The sequence below is a fragment of the Pundamilia nyererei genome, unplaced genomic scaffold, assembly GCF_000239375.1.
Source record: "Pundamilia nyererei isolate P.nyererei 1_Seehausen unplaced genomic scaffold, PunNye1.0 scaffold00201, whole genome shotgun sequence".
NCBI lineage: Eukaryota > Metazoa > Chordata > Actinopteri > Cichliformes > Cichlidae > Pundamilia > Pundamilia nyererei.
In genome coordinates, this window is record NW_005187602.1 from 478,730 (window position 1) to 498,264 (window position 19,535).

Consider the following 19,535-nt stretch of genomic DNA (forward strand, 5'->3'; position numbering starts at 1 on the left):
ACACACACACACACACACACACACACACACAAATAAGACTGCTGACCTGCCAACTCAGCTGTTTTGTCTGTGTGATGATGCAGCTCCAAAACTCAATCTGGAACTTCTAATAAAATCTTTTGAGATCTGCCCGACAGCAGCAGCCTGATCAAAGCTCAGGTAACATTATCAGGGAAGCAGTTGGAACACTGCAGCTTTTTCTAGAGTGCTGACATTGCCTTCTGCTGTTTTACTTCTATCTCCAGCTGGAGGTACTCTGTTTGTTTGTACTTAGCCAAACACCTCCACAAATGCTGTTTTGCGTGTCAGACAAGTTTTTAAGGGATTTAGCCGATAGTGCACCTCTGCTGAGTGTCTCCCTGCAGTCCTGATTCAGGGCTTCTCATATAACAAACAGCTGCATGAGACATGGAACGAGAACAAAAACTCATTTCAGATCAGATTCACTATCAGTTAATGAGTCCAAATTTTATGCAATCATTTTGTTTGTCTTCAGAACCTAAAAAAAAATAAAATCCTTATTCGTAATTTTTTGGTGAGAGTTTAGTTCACTGGGTGAGCAGGTACAATATGCTTTAAGGCCAAAGTAGAAGTGGCCCAGGCTGAATCTGGGGCCTTTTGTTGTGTGTATTCCCCTGCTCTCTCCTCCTCTTTCCTCTCAGCACTCCTGGTTAGGAGTGCTGAGTGCTAATGGCAGTCCCAAGCAGATTTCTTCTGTTTGTCTTTTGGGATAAAAAGCAAACTGTTGTCTTTTCCAATGTAAGGTTGTTTTTTTGACTAGTGTTTTCCAAATCTGGGCCTTTGCAGGATTATCATAGTTTTATCTGTATTCAAAACAAGTCAGCTGGTCTGGGCCTTAAAAAGAAAAAAACAACAACAACAACACCACCACCAACAAAAAGAATCTAGAAAAGCATTTTTTTATTGCTATGACATTTTAGCTTCATATATCAAACTTTTTCAAATTTTTTCATAATTTCTTTTAATATAAATTGAAAAAATGTCATTAAAGCATGAAATATAAAAATATACTTTTCATAAATTGCCACTTGCAGCGGTGTTTTGCAAGATTAAGATTTTATTAGTGTGTACTCAAATATTGGACCTTGCACGGCTGCAAATTTCTGAACACATTTCCTAAAATCAGGGAATGTAACAAATGGAAAGTACCTGTTTTTTATTTCCTGTTTTAGGCCTCTGAAATCAGAGTGAGTGCAGGAAAACATTAGATTTCCATGATGTGACTTTAGGCTGCCACTTTAGGGAGAAGATTACTGCATGTGTTCTGGTATGAAGAAACAAGTGTTTATAAGGCAAAAACGTGTTTTCTTTAATTTGTGTATTGAGAACATCATCAAGGAAGTAAATTATTAGTTTTTCCCAGTCAAATCTGCTTTGGCTAAAATCATACATCAGCTTCAAACTACTAAAGTATTTAAAAAAAAAGGAAAATATATGTCTTCAACCCATAGCTGGGTCACAGAGGTAAATGAAAATATATGATTAAGAAGAAAAGGAAAGGAAGAAGAAGAGAAATGATTTGTGTATCCTATCTATTAACGTCACATGTGTGATGGTGTTCTCATGCAATAGTGTTATGGGTTATTGGTGCAATGGTGCATTGTGTGAATAAATGTCATTGTACATTGATAATGACAAAGACAAAGATACCTGTACATTTCTTGGGACTGCCAGGTCTCTTGCCATGCATGCCCAGTTTACAGCTAAAGTTTTCCTCCCAGAACTCAGCAAACCATATGTTCCTGCGGTTATTGGACAAAGAGCGACTCTTGAAGTAACGGTCAAATGCTACCAAAAGAAGGAAAACATAATTAAAATCAGGATTTCTTTCAAAACATACTGAAAATCTGGTCAAGTCAAGGTTGTTTCTGGCCTCACCATCCACAGATGCCCTCTTAGGAAGGATGGTGATGGCGCCTTCGGCTACCCGCTCCTGCTGGACTACCGGAGAGATCTTGGACCCCCAGCTGTCGGATCCCACCCACAGGAAGTGACCTGTCAGATTGTTGCTTTTTGCTGCATCCAGGATTCTCCTTTTAGCATCACAGGTGACGGATGAGACAGTCAAAGGGGAGAAGAGGGAGCCAATTCTCATTCAATATTTTATTCGTATGTAGCATGAACATGCAGCGTAAAAAGACATCAAGAAAGTATACGCACAAGACATACACAACCAAAGCACCACAAAACAAGACGCTGCAGATCTTTCATGCTTGATGCCTAAAAACTGTCTTCATCTAAACTAAAACTACTAAAAAAATAAATAAATAAATAAAATAAAACTATTCCCTCTACTCGGAAATAAAAGAATTTCCCAGATGAAGCTGTTTGTTAAACAACCATTGTTATTAATGTAATTTACTGGTTATTTAAATTGTTATTTTACAAAGAAAGAAATGAGGAAATAATGTTTGTAGTTAATTATTAACGGAATAATTTAAGTTTATTTATTTTAATTTTTTGTGTAAAAAAAAAAATTGCTTTATGAATAATTTAATGTACGGCAGCTGGTAATTAACAAGTATTTTCTCACTCCAAACCCTTTTAACATACTAGATAGCATACATCCTCCATACATCCTATAACTGCTTATTTAGTTCAGATTTGTGCTGGAGTCTCCTGCAGCCCCCACACCATCTGGTTTCCCATCTTTCTTAGACTGGTAACTGGTCCATGGTGTACTTTGCCTTCCACACTATCACAAAGTAGAAAAGCACAGTTGTCTACTGTGCAAACTGCAAACCAGCAGCCAATTATGCCCTACAAGGATTTGTGAAGTCTGGCAGCACGACTGGCAGCCAGGTAAAAAGGTGGCAAATGCTGGTAGACCTCAGGAAAGACCTGGTCTTTATGAGAAAGGTCTGGACAACCACTCTCTGATCTGATTTCGCCATGTGGTAAAACCAACAACCTTTATTTGTCACATACACAATTATACAGAGTACAACATGTAGTGAAGTCCGAGCTGCAAACAGGCTGCAGACCCATGCTTGGTTTTTTAGCATGGGGGTCTAGCCAGGACTCTTACTGGATAAAGGGTGGGAATCAAACTTGTGACTCCCGCTCCAAATGTGTGTAGTCATACCACTACACTATCCAGCTGCAGGTACATAGTGGAGAAGAGGGTTCTGCTCATTGAGCTGACCATTACTTGGGAGGGGGGAGTGACAGCAGCCCATAAAAGGAAAGGTGTCAGTTTTTGGCGGTATGCCTCTTTCTGTCATGAATCGGCTGTGGCAGGCAGGGTGTTGGGCCCAGAATGAAGGCCACTCAGACAGAAGCGTAAACTCAAAGAGGCTGCTTTTATTCCAGTAACAAAAAAAACTCCATAAACGATAAACTTCCAAAAACCGAAACTAAACTAGAAACTGATACTAAACAGTAAGAAACCTGGAGACGAGGCACACAGAGGGAAAACCAAACAGCATGAGGGGACGACACGACACTGACTGAGAGAAACACAGGGCTAAAATACACTGAGGGATAACGGGGGAATGGGACACAGGAGGAGAGCACACTTGGGAGTAATCAAACACAATAAGACCAGAGGAAGCCAAACTAGACAACAAAGTAAAACAGGAAACACAACACATAGACGTGGATTTGACAAGGAGAGACAGCTGACAGGGGGACACAGAGCATCCATGGAACACAGAGAGAAAAACCAGAATACTAAGAATGCTAACATAGAAACCAAAATATTAGAAATAATAAATACTGACAAAATCAAAGTTCAATAACAACGCAAACTCGAAACACTGGGTCACTGACCCATGACCGTGACACTTTCATGCATCATTTCGATAGAGGATACACACATGCATCCTCAGTGATAGCTCTTCCATTAAGCTTTCGTCTCTTTTTCTAAGTTTTAGACTCTTCCAATACTTTTGTTTTTCATGTTTGTCCTGAATCAGCTTAAAATTAAACCTGACTTTTTGTTTGTTATCCCTGCTTATCAAAAAGATGAGCTTCAGGCTTTTATTAAGATTTAGATCTGCAATTAGTGAATGGGTAAGACATTTTCATGTCCTACTCATGTTAATGCACATGTAAAAATACTTTATTTTATACTAATGGCTGGCCCAGTTATGTGAACACATACAGTCATGCTCAAGTCTTTCATCATGTTTAAGTAAAAAAATTCTTTCAACATTTACAGTATAGTTTTTTCCCCTTTTTTGCACTAGTAGTATCATAAAATCATATAATCATAATAAATTACAAATTAAATAGGATCTTGGAATACATGTTAGATGCACAAGAAATAACCTTTTTCTTTACCGAATGTCGTCTTCATTGGCGAACATGATGACAGCGCGGGCATTGGGTGTCTCCACTAAACGGAGGATTATCTTATCAAACTCTCCAGGTCTCGGCTCACGAGGAATTCTCAGAGATTGAGCAATGCACACCCCTCCTGAGAGTGACAGAGGGAGAAAAAACAAATATTTAATAAACAAGACTGAGACTGCTAGGGCTAGCCTCATTTTAACCTTCTGAGGTGGTAATTATTACAAAACAATTCTATTACAGTCTTAAAGTCTACTCATGTATATTCATATAAGGACATGATGTGATTTCTTTTTAACTCTGTCCTGTTTGGCAGCTTTCACAATTAGAATTATGATCTGAATACACTGTTGTTCGTGTGCTACTTTTATCTTTTTAGTTAATCATTTCTTTTCAGTGTTATTTCATTTATTACTTTATATGTGTTGTATGACAATGTGAACAAAATGAAAGAGAAAAGAATAATAATAGGAAGAGGAGAGAAAATATTGGAAAATGTAATAAAATAAAGGAGCACAAACAGAAAAGAATGATGATTCGCCAACTATTGCACCTATACAACCCAAATTTATTTTATCTTGGTCAAATTTTTACTCTGATACTCACATATGACAGCACATGAATCATCACACTTTTATCTGCTGTCAGTGAAACATATGCACCAATGTGATTCTGCATTTCCTTGTATTAATACATCTTAGATTATTTGTGAATCATTTAACATCCCTTGAATCATCCTTAAAATTTGTTTAAAGATTTCTCACATTTAGTTTTTCATGTATGATTTTTAATTTGTTTTTTTACTCTTTCAGTCTGGATACTGCAGCCGGGAAGACCTGGGTCATGAATAAGTCTTCCCGCATGACAGTGACCCAGAACCCACTGCTAAGGCAACAAGGGAATGGCAGTAGAAGAAGCACATTAAGGGCACTGAGTGGCGTAGTCAGTCTCCAGGCCTCAGTCCTATATTAATCTGTGGAGGGAACTGAAGCTTGGAGTTACTTAGTGGCAGCCAAGAAAACAGAACAATATTTTTGATAGATTACTCAGTGATTAATTCCAGCTCAGTAGGGGTGCAATGATCAGCTGCATGTGTGATACTGTGAGATTTATCTACAGCCAAGCAAACAAATATGGAGAATAAATAATTAATTTACTTGAATGTATCAGTTCTTTCAAATCAATATTATCTGTACTTTATATTAAATAAATAGTTGTTTCCCATACCTTCTTAAACAAAGACTTGTTAAACAATTTGAAGAGAGAGGAACAGTGTCACCTGTTCAAGCTAAGCTCAGAGCTGCAGAGAGAAAGGTGGAGATAAAACATTTAAGACCCTGCTGCCATTATCATTACCAACAAGTTGAAAGGGCATTTACTCTTTCTCCCCAGACTGCTTCAATCAGACTAAAACCTCCATTCTTAACTCAGTTCTGCACTACACAGACCCATCAGCACATCAGATTGGAGATGCTGTCTGTAATTTAAGGAATTATGTTTTCGAGGGTTTAAAGGTCATGGTACTGACAGTGTGACTGCAGATGCTCCATCTCACATTTTAGTGAGAGCACATCTTGTCATTCAACTAAAATCTGCTTTTCTTCACACTTGAATAAAATTGAGGTTTTGTTAACAACAGTTGTTTTTGTTTCCAATTTGTTCTTTACATGTAATTTGTATTCTTCTGCAATGATAACAACTACAGAAATGTCATTTTAAGTTAAAAGAACTATTCAGCGTGCTGTTCAGTAAAGTTAACTAGTGCTCATTTGAATACAAAAAACAAGAGCTGGTATGTAATAATGTTCTCTACGTTGTAAGCTACTAATATTTCAATGTGAAAATTTAGATAAGACACCGGTTCTGTTCATAATTTTTATGGACAGGATATCTAGGCGTAACCAAGTGGCGGAAGGCTTTCACTTGGGTGGTCTCAGAATATCATCTATGCTTTTCGCAGATGATGTGGTTCTGTTGGTTTCATCGGGTGATGGCCTCCAGCTCGCCTTGGAACGGTTCGCAGCCAGTGTGAAGCAGCGGGAATGAGAATCAGCACCTCCAAATCTGAGGCCATGGTCCTCAGCCGGAAAAGGGTGGAGTGCCCACTCCGCGTCGGGGACGAGTTCCTGCCCCAAGTGGAGGAGTTTAAGTATCTTGGGATCTTGTTCATGAGTGACGGGAGAAAGGAGCGGGAGATCAACAGACGGATTGTTGCTGCAGCCGTAGCGATGTGGATGCTGTCCCGGTCTGTTGTGGTGAAGAGAGAGCTGAGCGTAAAAGCGAAGCTCTCAATTTACCAGTCGATCTACATCTCTACCCCCACCTATGGTCACGAGCTTTGAGTAGTGGCCAAAAGAACGAGATTTCGGATACAAGCGGCAGAAATGAGCTTCCTCTGAAAGGTGGCTGGCCTCTCCCTTAGAGATAGGGTGAGATGTTCGACCATCCGGGACAGGCTCAGAGTAGAGCCGCTGCTGCTCCTTCACATTGAAACGAGCCAGTTGAGGTGGTTCGGGTATCTGACAAGGTTGCCTGCTATGCGCCCCCTGGGTGAAGTGTTCCGGCATGCCACACCCCACCGGGAGGAGGCCTTGGGCTGATCCAGAACACGCTGGAGAAATTACACGCTGGCCTAGGAACGCCTTGGTGTTCCCCCGGACAAGCTGTAAGAGGTGGCTGAGCAAGCCGACCCCGGATAAGTGGAAGAAGATGGATGGATGGACAAAGCGTCTAACATGTGACAACATGGGTTATTCATTACAAGCCCTAATAAAACCTCAGCAAGACTCAAGCTGCAGAATATAGAGGTAACTGCAGAGATGCTATTTTTAATGCCAGGCTTTAGCTTCCCAAAACCTTTTTCTAGTGTTATTAATCGGCCAGCCAAATGCAGCGTATACATGGATGTAAGAATGAACTCACTGAGCACAAGCCATTTATTGAGGTTGACGGTCAACCATACCAAAAAAATAAAGAACAAATTAAAAAAGACTTTCCTAACAGAAACTAAACTGAGCACATCACTAGGAACTAGGACCATAGAAACATGCTCTTAAAAACGTTAACACTGTCTGTGAAGCTAGATTTAAGAAATAAGTCTTCAAAGTTGAAGTAGGGCTCCATGGTGTAAATTTACCTTTACACATGTTTCATGTCTACTTGAAGTCTCTCAAAAACTCAGTTTTCATTATCTCTTCTTTACACTTAAGTATTAATATTCTACTTTATGACAGAATAAAAGGGGGCTCTTTAGATAACACAACACTGAGATCATTGCATCATGTAGTGTTGTACATAACTTTAACTTGGGGTGTTAAACGCAACTGAGCTCCCGTTAAAACCCATCAATCATCTGTCTGTAAAACAATAATGATCCCCTTTAAAATGTTTATAATAACATGGACTTGATGTCTTTACATAGTTTAGATATTTCTACTGAGCTGCACATAAGGCTTTAACACTATACAGTGCATCCAGAAAGTATTCACAATGCTTCACTTGTTCCACATTTTGCCATTTTAGAGCATAATTTGTGTGGTAAATTCAGTTGACTGGATATGATTTGGAAAGTCACGCTACAAGTCATGAAGTCAGACATGATATGTCAGACCATAAAACAAGCCATGAAGTCCAAGAAATTGTCTCTACACCTCTGAGACAGAATTTCATCAAGACACAGATCAGGGCAACCATACAGAAACATTTCTGCAGCACTGAAAGTCTGACTGAGCACAGTGGCCACTATCACCTGTGAATCTGGAAGAAATGTGGAACAACCAGGACTCTTTCTAACCAATCTGAGCAATTGGGGTAGATTGGGGCATTAGCCAGGGAGATGGCTAAGAACCTGGTGGTCACTCTGACAGAGCTACACTGTTGCTTTGTGAAGAGAAGAGAACCTTCTAGATGGACAAGCCTTTCTATCAATCAGGTTTGTATGGTAGAGTTGCCAAATAGATGCCACTTGTAAAGGGGACATGACAGCCCACCTGGAGTTTGTCAAAAGGCAACTGAACCACTCTAAGGCAATGAAAAACAAAATTCTCTGGTGTGATGAAACAAAGGCTGAACTTTTTGGCCTGAAAACCAAGTGTCATGTCTGGAGGAAACCAGGCACCGCTCATCATCTGGGCAATGCCATCCCTACAGTGAAGCATAATGGTGGTGACAGCATCATGCTGTGGGGATGTTTTTGGCAGCAAGAACTGGTCAGTGTCAAGGGAATAATGAAGCAGTAATGTACAGAGACATCCTTGATGATAACCTGCTCCAGAGTACTCTGGACCTTGGACTGGGGTGACGATTCATCTTCCAGCAGGACATGACCCTAAGACACAGCTAAGATAATAAACGAGTGGCTCCAGGACCACTCTGGAACATCAGCCTGATGGAGCTTTTGAACTTCTACAAAGAAAATAGGAGCGTCGAGGCTATAATTGCTGCAAAAGGTGCTTCAACAAAGCAATGAGCAAAAGCTGTGTTTACTTACCTACATGTTATATTTTTAATTTTTATTAAATTGTATTATTTGCAAGAATATTAATTTCCATTTCCTGCATAACAGGAAGAACTAGTACATTAATTGGGACTACTTTCATTAACCTACAGTTGACGCTGTGAAAAAATAGTAAGTAAAAAATAAACAACAGCATGTGTGTTCATGATGAGAAAAAGAGAATTATTTTATTAATGTCTGAGTTTTGAAAATTATAACTTCAGACATCACTTAACTCTTTTTCATTTTTTGCTGCTCCTTGCATTCTGTGTACTGAAATATGAATTGTGATATGTGAAAAACAACCTACGAATTGTATCTAATATCAGTAGTCACTGTAAACAGTAATTGCTATTGCCATAATACGTCTTTACATTACAGCTACTGTGTGTAATATAATATGATGTTGTAAGATGCTCATCAGTGTTGGATTCATAAGAATATGGAGGCGTTTCACATTATTCTTTACAGACATCAGTAATGAACAGAGGTGACCTTCACTCTCCTGAATCTTTCAATAAACCTCTGAGCTGATTTTATCTCTCAACAAAAGAGAAACCCAAACTCTAACATGAACAGAATATATGTGGCCTGGGCCTTTCATTGCTTCCAGTGTTTTTTATTCACCTCTTTTCTGTATGAAATGGTGAACAAGCTGCATTCATGTAACACTTCTCGTCTAATTATTTGCTTTAAGTTCTTTATACTACAAAGACAATTCACCCATTTATGCGCGCAATTGCTTTTTCTTTAAGGTCATGATGGTGAATTAGGAGCAAGTTTTGGGTTCAGTACCTTTCATAGAATGTGATGCAGCTCTGAACAGTTTAATAATAACAACAGTTTACAATAGCAGCAAAAACAAAGATGAAATGTAACTGACTGTCAACACTTTGGATTTATTAGTTATAGTCACACCATCTAATTCTATTACTTAGGGATCTTATCAGTACTGATAAGAGCACCAGAAATATGTTAATTAGCACTATATATATTTTTTGTATTGTATAGTTACAGCATTATTGAGCTCTTCGGTTTACTTAAATGCAAAACGTTTTCCTCAACCCAGTCATTTTTAGAAGTGTATATGTGAATTGTCTGATGTGAGATTTGTGAACTTTTAACCTTTTTCCAATATATAATTCAGGTTATTTGAGGGAGTATGACATTTCAGATTATTTCACAGTCATTAATCATTAGTTAAACTCTGGTTCTCTTCCACAGTGTGTCTTTTGTTGTGTCTTACTCCCGTCAGCCCCAACTGGTCATAGCAGATGGCGGCCCGTCCCTGAGCCTGGTTCTACTGGTGTTAATTTTTCTGTTAAAAGGGGTTTTTTATACAATATACAATATATACAATTTATTTAGATACAATCTAAATAAATTGTAATTAAATCAAAATGAACTGCACTGAATAGAATAGAATTGAACTGAACTGTATTGAATGCATTACAGTGATGTAGAGTTGCTATGTAAGTAGCAGCTGTCTAGTGCAAACTGATCAGTTTTAATGTGTTGAGAGTGAAATTTCATGTGGCTGTACACACTTTGAAGCTGTGCTGAGTCCAACAGGCATTCACCGTTACATGAACTCCACTGGGGAGTTAGCTTTCAAAATGAGCATGGTACATTAAAAGCTCTGTGCCCTGTCATGCTGCACTGAGATGTTAAATTAGCTGTTGTGATGTTTAACCCTAAGCCTGGCAATTGCCCTAATGCGGTATCAGATTCAAAGGCAGTTACAGAGTGAATGTGGCTATGCCTCTTTACATATGAAAATATAAACAAGCCTTTTACTTTGTGATGTTTGTTATGCGCCCGATGAGTTATTGCGCCAGTGACACTGGAAGTTCTAAATAAGCTTCGGTTAGTTCGCCTGAACACTTGTGTGTATTTTTTTCTTCTTTTTTCCCGTTATTGTCTCAGTGAGCAGACAAGATGGTCTGCTCGCTGGAAGCTGTACTGAATGATACACCAGATGCTACACTGTTGCAGGCGAGCTATAGGAACAAATTTAAGGACCCTAATGTTGCATATTATTTAACACATGAGACTTTAAAATGAACTACTCGATCTTAAGTAAACTGTAAATATAACTGAATAAGAAGAACAGACTGTTAGGCAACTGTAGCAGCTTGCTGAGGGGCTGACATACAAACAAGATCCTAATCTCAAGAAACAAGCCAAATGATAGAAACACACTTTCACATTATAATCTGCCATGACAATGTCTGAGTAATATCTGATGGGTTTACAAGCCTGAAGAAGCATGTTGCAGTCTTATCAAATGAGCTTATGTAGAGAATTAATGTCATTGTCTCATCAACTACAGTGTACTCAGTCCTCTTTTCACTTACTGTGTGTAATTTAACACTTATCTGTATGAAGGAAAAGGATTCTGGAAAAACTGGGAAGGATTCTGGAGTTCCAGAGGGACCCACTCAACACAGATGTGAGAGTGTGTTGGGTCACCCCCCTTCCTTTTCTTTTCTTTGTTTCTTCTAACAGGCAGAGGAGATACCTTAAACTGTGCAGTGAACATTTCTGCTGTAAGCTATACTGAGCTAAATGAGCTAATTCCCTGAAAAATAGGGACATACATTTTTATCCAGAACAATACAACATATAATTTACACCTGGAGCTTGTCACTATCTTGATTTAAATTGCCTCATCTTGTTCCTTTATGTACACTTACTGCTGCTTAGATTCAAGTCAATAAATCTGTTGTTGAATTTGTTGAATTACTGCTTCTGGAACAGTGTGGAATGTCTGACTAACTCACTGTTCAGCTTTCAAAATTCCCTGCAAATCTGAATCTGACAACAAACATAACTTTGGAAGCTTAATTTTCACTCTTCTGTGTCTCGCCATTTTTCACGATTAAGAAAGTGCATTTTCTTCAGATGTTATTCAACAGGAACACACTGGTCAAAAAAACAACAATATTGTAGGTAGAAGACAGTCTTCTACCTACAATATTGTAGACTTCCCTCTCAGGGGGTCACAGGTCTTAACATCCAGCTTTATGTGACTGCTAAAAAAGAGCTTTTCTCTATTTCCTAATAATAAAGCATTTTTATTCTTAATCAAAGATAAGATACATTATCATGTCATAATAACATTATTTTTGATCAATATATAAATGAGAAATGTAGTTTGAGTAAGTAAAATGACTATTCTAATGGCCCTGTTGTGTGTGTGTGTGTGTGTGTGTGTGTGTGTGTGTGTGTGTGTGTGTGTGTGTGTGTGTGTGTGTGTGTGTGGTGAATGCACAAATGGTGGTTGACAAACACAGAGTTTAAAAGGATAAAAGAAAGTATTCCCCTGGATCTGAATTAAAAAGTGAATGTTATGTGCTAAAGATAAATAGATAAATTAAAGTGGAATCACATAAACTCAATGAAACATTAAGGGAATTATATCTATATGTGATTCAGTGCTTAAATGTGATAGAATTTCTGTGTTAAGAATGAAAAAATGAACTTTTAATTAATGGATTAAAGTAGTTCAAAGTTGACATTTTGTCTTAAATCATGTAAGTCAGATTGACAGAGAGAGCATACGAGAGCAGAAAGTGTGAGTGGACATCAGATGATTGGATGTTGATAATGTGATTGGATGTCCCCATGGGTAAGGTTAGAAAGATGTGACAACCAGTGGGAAAGGGAGGTGAACAGGGGATCGACCCAGGCCAACCTGTGAACCTGCAAACTGGTTGTATATCTTTTTAAGAAGAATAAACTGTTTGCTTCGAAAGGAATGTATGAGAAAGTCTCACATATCTTAGCTCAGATTTAGTGTGTGACTAGAAAAATGTATAAAAAGGATCAACAGGATCGCCTAGATGAGCACGTGCATAGACTTTCACTGTGTATGCTGTTGCTCCCCTGCAAGTTTATAAACACATTAAACTTGCTGCTCATTAAAATTTCTGCTCTGCGTGTCTCACTTTATAAGAACATTTTTCTGACAGCTATCCTCAACGCTCATTTTTACTGTGTTAGATGGTCAATTCAGAAGGAGTTTGATTTACTTCCACTGAATGCCCATGCTGCTTTCCTGTTGGGTGATTATCATGGACTTAGAACAAGAGGATGAGTGCATCTTTGGATCCAGTTGTGCTCCTACCTCTCCTCATCAAAGATAAGAAAATGCTCAGCGTTAGCTACATAAGTATAGTTTAAGTGATTTAATTATTGTTTAGTGATTTTTTTACTATTTTATTTACCTTTTGAATTAGTCCTGCAAAATTGCTATGATAAAATTTCCTGTTCCTTAAAGTCTACATTGCTGACATTCACTTTTTCACTCTTTGAGGACCACTAAAGGTAACAGTCCCTTGGGGCCTACGGTATGGACCTCTATAACCAGTCCAGATTAACAAGTGCCACGACTGAGAGGGGGGCTGCCATAACAGCTGTGACTGATGCAATGTGACCTGCAAGGCTACACAGGTTTTCTCATATCAGGGCAGGCAGGGAAGACACCTGGACATCAAGGCAGTCAGGCTGGGCGAGTCCCTTCACCCACATTGGCTCTGCATTACCTGAGAGGGGGTGGCTGTAGCTCAGGTGGTAGAGCAGAGTCCCGTCTGCTCCAGTCTGCATGGGCAAGATGCTCTGATTCATCACATTGTGAACGTTAAGTAGAAAGAGAATAGAAGAAAAAGGACTTGTGTGAATGAGCAATGTGTAAGGCACTATATAAGAATCAGTCAATTTACCATCTAAGACTTATAGTGTAAGAGATTAGGACTTTTCTTTTCTATCAGAGAGCTGAAACAGATTTCTTGTATAGGGTTGTGGGTACTGCAGACTGACTAAATCAAACCTTGTAGTAAGTTCTTGTACTGTTTAAGTTGCCAACTTCGGGAGCAGAAGAATCCTGATTTGCATTTGTTGACCTCACCACACTATTTATATCCAGACCTGTTAAAATACAGACCTGTGGCCATAGTGTGGATGGATGCATGGATGCAGTTATACTGTTATTTAATCAGCACTGAAAACTGATTTAGTACTGGAAGGTTTCATTTCTGGTGTCATTAGGATTCTTTTACTTTTTTCAAGTGAAGTGCACCAAAAATAAATATAGTCCTCATAAAGTTTTTTTTTAATGCCGTACACCGTAATAAAATGGGAATGGTTGGTGATATTAAAGTCCTGTTTGTGGCACATTAGTATATGTGAGGGGGCAAACTCCTCAAGATGGGTGGTGACCATGGTGGCCATTTAGAAGTCGGCCATCTTGGATACAACTTTTGTTTTTTCAATAGGAAGAGGGCCATGTGACACATCAAACTTATTGGTAATGTCACAAGAAAAACAATGGTGTTCTTGGTTTCAACGTAACTTTATTCTTTCATGAGTTATTTACAAGTTTCTGACCACTTGTAAAATGTGTTCAATGTGCTGCCCATTGTGTTGGATTGTCTGGTTCAGTGTTGGATTTGCCAAAATGTGGATGCAAGAAAACTGTCACTAATGAAGAAACATCAGTGGCTGTCCTAGCTTCATTCAGCAAGAGCCCACAGTGTAGCACTCGCCGCATGTCACTGGAGAGTGGCATTAGTCGAACATCCCTTCAGTGGATATTAGCTACTCACAAATGACACCCTTACAAACTCCAGCTAATGCAGCATCCCAACGAGGATGACCCAGATCGGCGCACAGAATTTGCAGAATGGGCAAAACAAAAATTGGAACAGGACCCTCAGTTCACGCAGAAGATTTTGTTCAGTGATGAGGCAAACTTTTATGTGAATGGTGAAGTTAACAAACAAAACCAGCGCTATTGGTCTGACACTAACCCACATTGGATGGATCCCTCCAAGACTGTTGGAACAACAAAAGTGATGGTTTGGTGTGGTATATGGGGTACAACGATAGTGGGTCCATTCTTCATCAATGGAAACCTCAAGGCCACTGGATATTTGAAATTGCTACACGATGATGTGTTTCCCTCTTTATGCACTGAAGCTGGCACGTTCCCTGAGTTTTCCCAGCAAGATGGTGCACCACCACATTATGGGTGCCAGGTCCGAGCATTCCTAGATGAACAGTTTCCTGGAAAGTGGATTGGTCGTCGTGGGCCAGTTGAATGGCCCCATAGGTCTCCCGATCTGACCCCCTTAGACTTTTATCTTTTGGGATACTGGATGCCTGTGCTGGCATTTCTCCTGCGGTGTTGCTATCAGTGTGTGAAGAGTGGGAGAAGAGGGTTGCATTGACAATCCAACACAATGGGCAGCACATTGAACACATTTTATAAGTGGTCAGAAACTTGTAAATAACTCATGAAAGAATAAAGTTACGTTGAAACCAAGCACACCATTGTTTTTCTTGTGACATTACCAATAAGTTTGATGTGTCACATGGCCCTCTTCCTATTGAAAAAACAGAAGTTGTATCCAAGATGGCCACCATGGTCACCACCCATCTTGAGGAGTTTGCCCCCTCACATATACTAATGTGCCACAAACAGGACTTTAATATCACCAACCATTCCCATGTTATTACGGTGTATCTATATAAATGGCCCACCCTGTATGTCACAGACTGTGACACTTATGTTTAGTCCTCAAGCCTCATGTGCCAGGCTTTTGAAATTTAATGAATTTATGATTCCTTTCGGGTTCAAAAGTCATTTCAAATGGAGTTTTGTTCCTTATTTCTTTTGTAATAAAGGTAATATAGGTTGTATCATATTTATATATATTGCTTACTGTTTCCCCAGTGACCGTTGTACTGTATATGCTGAGCCCATTGTCTGAGTATTCTGGATGGAGTCATATATAAGTCTGCGTTCTATTATTAAACTATTCTTACGTGGGGGTTTTTTACATTGTTGTTCATTCTTAAGGGTTTATTTTCTAACCTTTTATATGAATCCTCTGGTCTTAGTTTTAGTTGCTCTGTCTTTCAGGTTGTATTTGGCTAGTTTTGCTTAGTTTCCATTCGGTTCTCGTGTCACATCTGCTTTGGCTTTCAGTGATCGCTCGTGTCAAGTTAATCTTGTTCCCCCATTTAGATGTTTAATTTCCAATTTATTCTATTAGTGGTTTGTTATTCTGTATCTTCTCTAGCTTATGTTCATGTCCCTCCCATTATTGATTCCCTGATTCTCCTCAGCTGTGAATTAATCTCCCTGCACTTCATCCCTCATTACCACTTGTATATATTGTCTCAGTCTTCCTCTGTCATGTTGTCAAGGGAAGACTTAGCTCTGTTTTCCCAGTATTATGTTTCTAGTGTTCTCTCTATATTCAGCAGCTTCGCTCTCAGTTATTCTCTGGTTTTGGTACTTTGCTTAGCTCATGTTCACGATAATCAGCTCATAAGTTATAAGGTTTTCATGTAACATGCATGACTGAGTGAATGGGTTAAATGCAGAGAGGAATTTCCCCACGGGGATCAATAAAGTATACATAACAGAACTAATTAGAAATTCATTTCAGCCATTTGTTAATATTCAATTCGATTTGATTTATATAGAGCCAATTTACAACAACAGTAACCTTAAGGTGCTTTGTACTCGAAGGTAAAGACCCTGCAATTATAAGCTTACAACACCTGTTATTCTCAGGCAGTCTCCCATCCAAGTACCAACCCTTTCCCAGTGGGATTAATAAAATTTTTAATTGTGTCTGAGGAAAGCATTCGTTTAAAGGCAGTAATATTAATGATAATAATAGCAACAACAACAACAACAACAACAAGTTACGACTAAACTGAAGTGTCTTAGATGGAAAAAGTATTTTGCTGTTTTTAAAAAACAAACTGTAAAAAAAAGTTTTTAAAAAGAGTATTAAACGGCAACACCAACAGACTGTAAAATCCAAAACAGTATACTTCTGTAGTAGAAACGAGAACATAATCAAGAAAAGTCAAGAAACAGTACATAATCACAAGCAAGTAACATAAAATATATTTCTGTCTATAGAAAAATACCAATTTGCTTTTTTGATATTTACTTTACAATGTGTATATTACACATTTCACCATTCAGAAATTCACATCCTGTTTTCAATAAAAATAAGTACGGTTTATATTTGTCAAAGTGTTTTAAGTTCAAGTTAAAACATGAACAAAACTAAGCCAATCACATAAAAGCACATAAAAGGGAACCAGGAAACTACTAAGAAAACTAAACTGGAAAAATGTGAAACTAGAGATGCTAGAAAACAGTAACACCAGAGCCAAATGACATGGAGGGAAAGTGACGAATCCTCATGATACACATGAGAGGGTGATTAGGAGAAGTGGAAACACAGCTGGAGCAAACAAGACAAAACGAGACGGGGGAAGCAAAACTAAACAAAATTCACACGGGACAAAAGACTATCACAATAAAACAGGAAACAGACTGAGACCAGCCACAGGAAACAAGGGAAACACATACTGAGACTCAGACTGACTAAATACAGGGAAGGGAGGAAGGAGACAGAGACAAGAGTTGGAAGAGATCGAGGGACAGAGGACAGAGGGAGACAGAGGCAGAGAGAGAGCGAATGGGTGAGAAACAGAGACAGAGAGTGACACCAAATTTGACATTCATTAACAGACACAATAGACTACATACTGGGGACACAGGGGAGGACACAGCAAGGACAGAGTGAGACAGACTGGACACATAAGGAAAGAGAATAAACCAGAACTAAGAACTACAATCATAACAAAACTCAGCAGCTCTCCAAAGTGAACATTAGCATCTCATTAACCCTCAAGAACTGAACAACAGACTAGGCAAACTCAAAAACCTGGGACAAAGACCCAGGCCAATGAAACTAAACTAATACACTAAGGAGCCAATCATCCCCAGTTCTTAACTTTCAGGGTTGGCAGGTGGACTGCCAGAGCTAAAAATGTTTCTTCAGCCATCTAAAATTTCATTGGTACATGTTTGGCAACAGACTCAGATGTTAAAAAACATATTGGAGATGGGATTTCACAATGAGGCATCCCAGTTTATTACTCAGCATGGATCAGATGCAGTCAAACCCAGAAGGTTTGGACCAGAACTTCACATATTTATAAAAGATAAGACAAAAATGAATTGGTCAAAAATGGGACACTTTCATTTGCAGTATGAAAGGTTTTTTTAGCCTCACTTTGGGTTTGTTGTTCACAGAAACAGAAATTTTGGCACAAGCTTGGCTCTGTCTCATGTACCCACATTAAAAAAAAACCAGCTTACAGTGCTATGTATAGCCTTTGAATAAAGTCTAAAGTGGCCTCATTTGCCAAAATTTCATAAAGTGGGCACCATGTCTTTAAAATGCAAATGAGGATAAAAGAAGAGTGTCTCAGTTGCAGGAATCATTTAAACAGAGCTTGTCTTGCAATGGTTAAGCTTGTGGGGTGTATGTGTAGGAGACAGACAGGGCATCATCAGAAGTCTTTTAGACACTATGTGTTTAGCTTTTGATGCTACTGTTAGGTGCTCAAAAGACCAACGGCATATTTCACTGATGTGATCAAAATGTTTTGACATGTCAGAAATATAACAGAGAAATCTGTTCTAAGTACATTGGTTGATGAAAATAGAGCATAACTAGGTGGCTTTCAGCATTCTTTGCATTCAGTTGGCAAATATCAGCAAGCAGCTTCATTCTATATCACACTTATTCAGTGAAATAAAATAATAACAGTTGTCAGTGATGCCTGCTCTGTTCTGTCTTGGGTCTCTTGGGGGTTCCAGAACAGAGCCATAGTACCAAATAAATGAAAATAGCTGAAGATAGAATCTGCAGATAGTTACTGACTGAAATTAAGTTAACCTTTTCACACAAAATGTTTTTTTTTTTTGTACAGATATAGACAAAACGTGCTTTGGAATTAATCTGCAATCATTATTATACCAAGACAAATCTAGGAAAAGCTCTCACATGACATCTTGCAAATTTTGGATTTGTCAAACACTGTTCATCCCTCAATTTAACTTTTCTATAGGTTTCAGTTTCACCGAAAAACTTCATCATACTATAACTAGTTTAGCAAATGACGAATATGCTGATAGACCATATGGCTGCCAACTCTGGTTGCGCTTTGCAGTTTGCCTCCACATCTGTCTCCAAACAAAATGAAGGAAATGAATTAATGAGAAAAAACCATTAGACTCTCAGCCTTTTCCTAAAAGGAGTAGTATGTGTACCAGGATACTAAAGAAATTCAGTGGAAAATAAGTAAGTAAGTAAAGTAAAATTTTATTTATATAGCACATTTCTAGATAAGAGATCACAAAGTGCTTTACAAGGTATAGACACAGATTAAAAAGATGAAGTACAGTCAAAAGTTAACAAAATGCAATTTTAAAAAGATGTGTTTTTAGCTGTTTTTTAAAAGTAATCAGTGAATCAGCAGATCTTAAGTTCTGAGGAAGAGAATTCCACAGTCTGGTGGCCACAGTAGCAAAAGCTCGATCACCCCTAGTTTTCAGTCTCGTATACTTAATAACAAGTAGGCCCTGACCACAAGACCTCAGAGACCTACTAGGGGCATAGGGCTGTAAGAGTTCAATGATGTATGCTGGTGCTTGTTCTTGAAGAGCCTTAAATGTGAGAACCAGAATCTTAAAGTGGACTCTGAATTCGACAGGGAGCCAGTGTAACTGTATAATATCTGGTGTCCTGGTGTCCTGGTGCAGCCACAACAACCTGGTGCTGAATGCCCAGAAGACAGTGGAGATTATTGTGGACTTCAGGAAGCACACAGCCCCACTCCCCCC

At 38.7% G+C, this 19,535-nt stretch overlaps 1 protein-coding gene across 2 annotated transcripts in view; it reads right to left on the reverse strand.

Moving 5' to 3' along the window:
• The window catches only part of LOC102195555 (metabotropic glutamate receptor 8-like), a 134,609-nt gene that overhangs the window by 28,000 nt on the left and 87,074 nt on the right, over positions 1-19,535 (reverse strand). For both annotated transcript variants that reach the window (XM_005747626.1, XM_005747625.1), the window contains exons 4-6: positions 4,306-4,441; positions 1,900-2,054; positions 1,672-1,809 (exon numbers count right to left, since the gene is read on the reverse strand). In XM_005747626.1, coding sequence (XP_005747683.1) covers positions 1,672-1,809; positions 1,900-2,054; positions 4,306-4,441 — 429 coding nt within the window. The remainder of the gene's footprint in view (positions 1-1,671; positions 1,810-1,899; positions 2,055-4,305; positions 4,442-19,535) is intronic.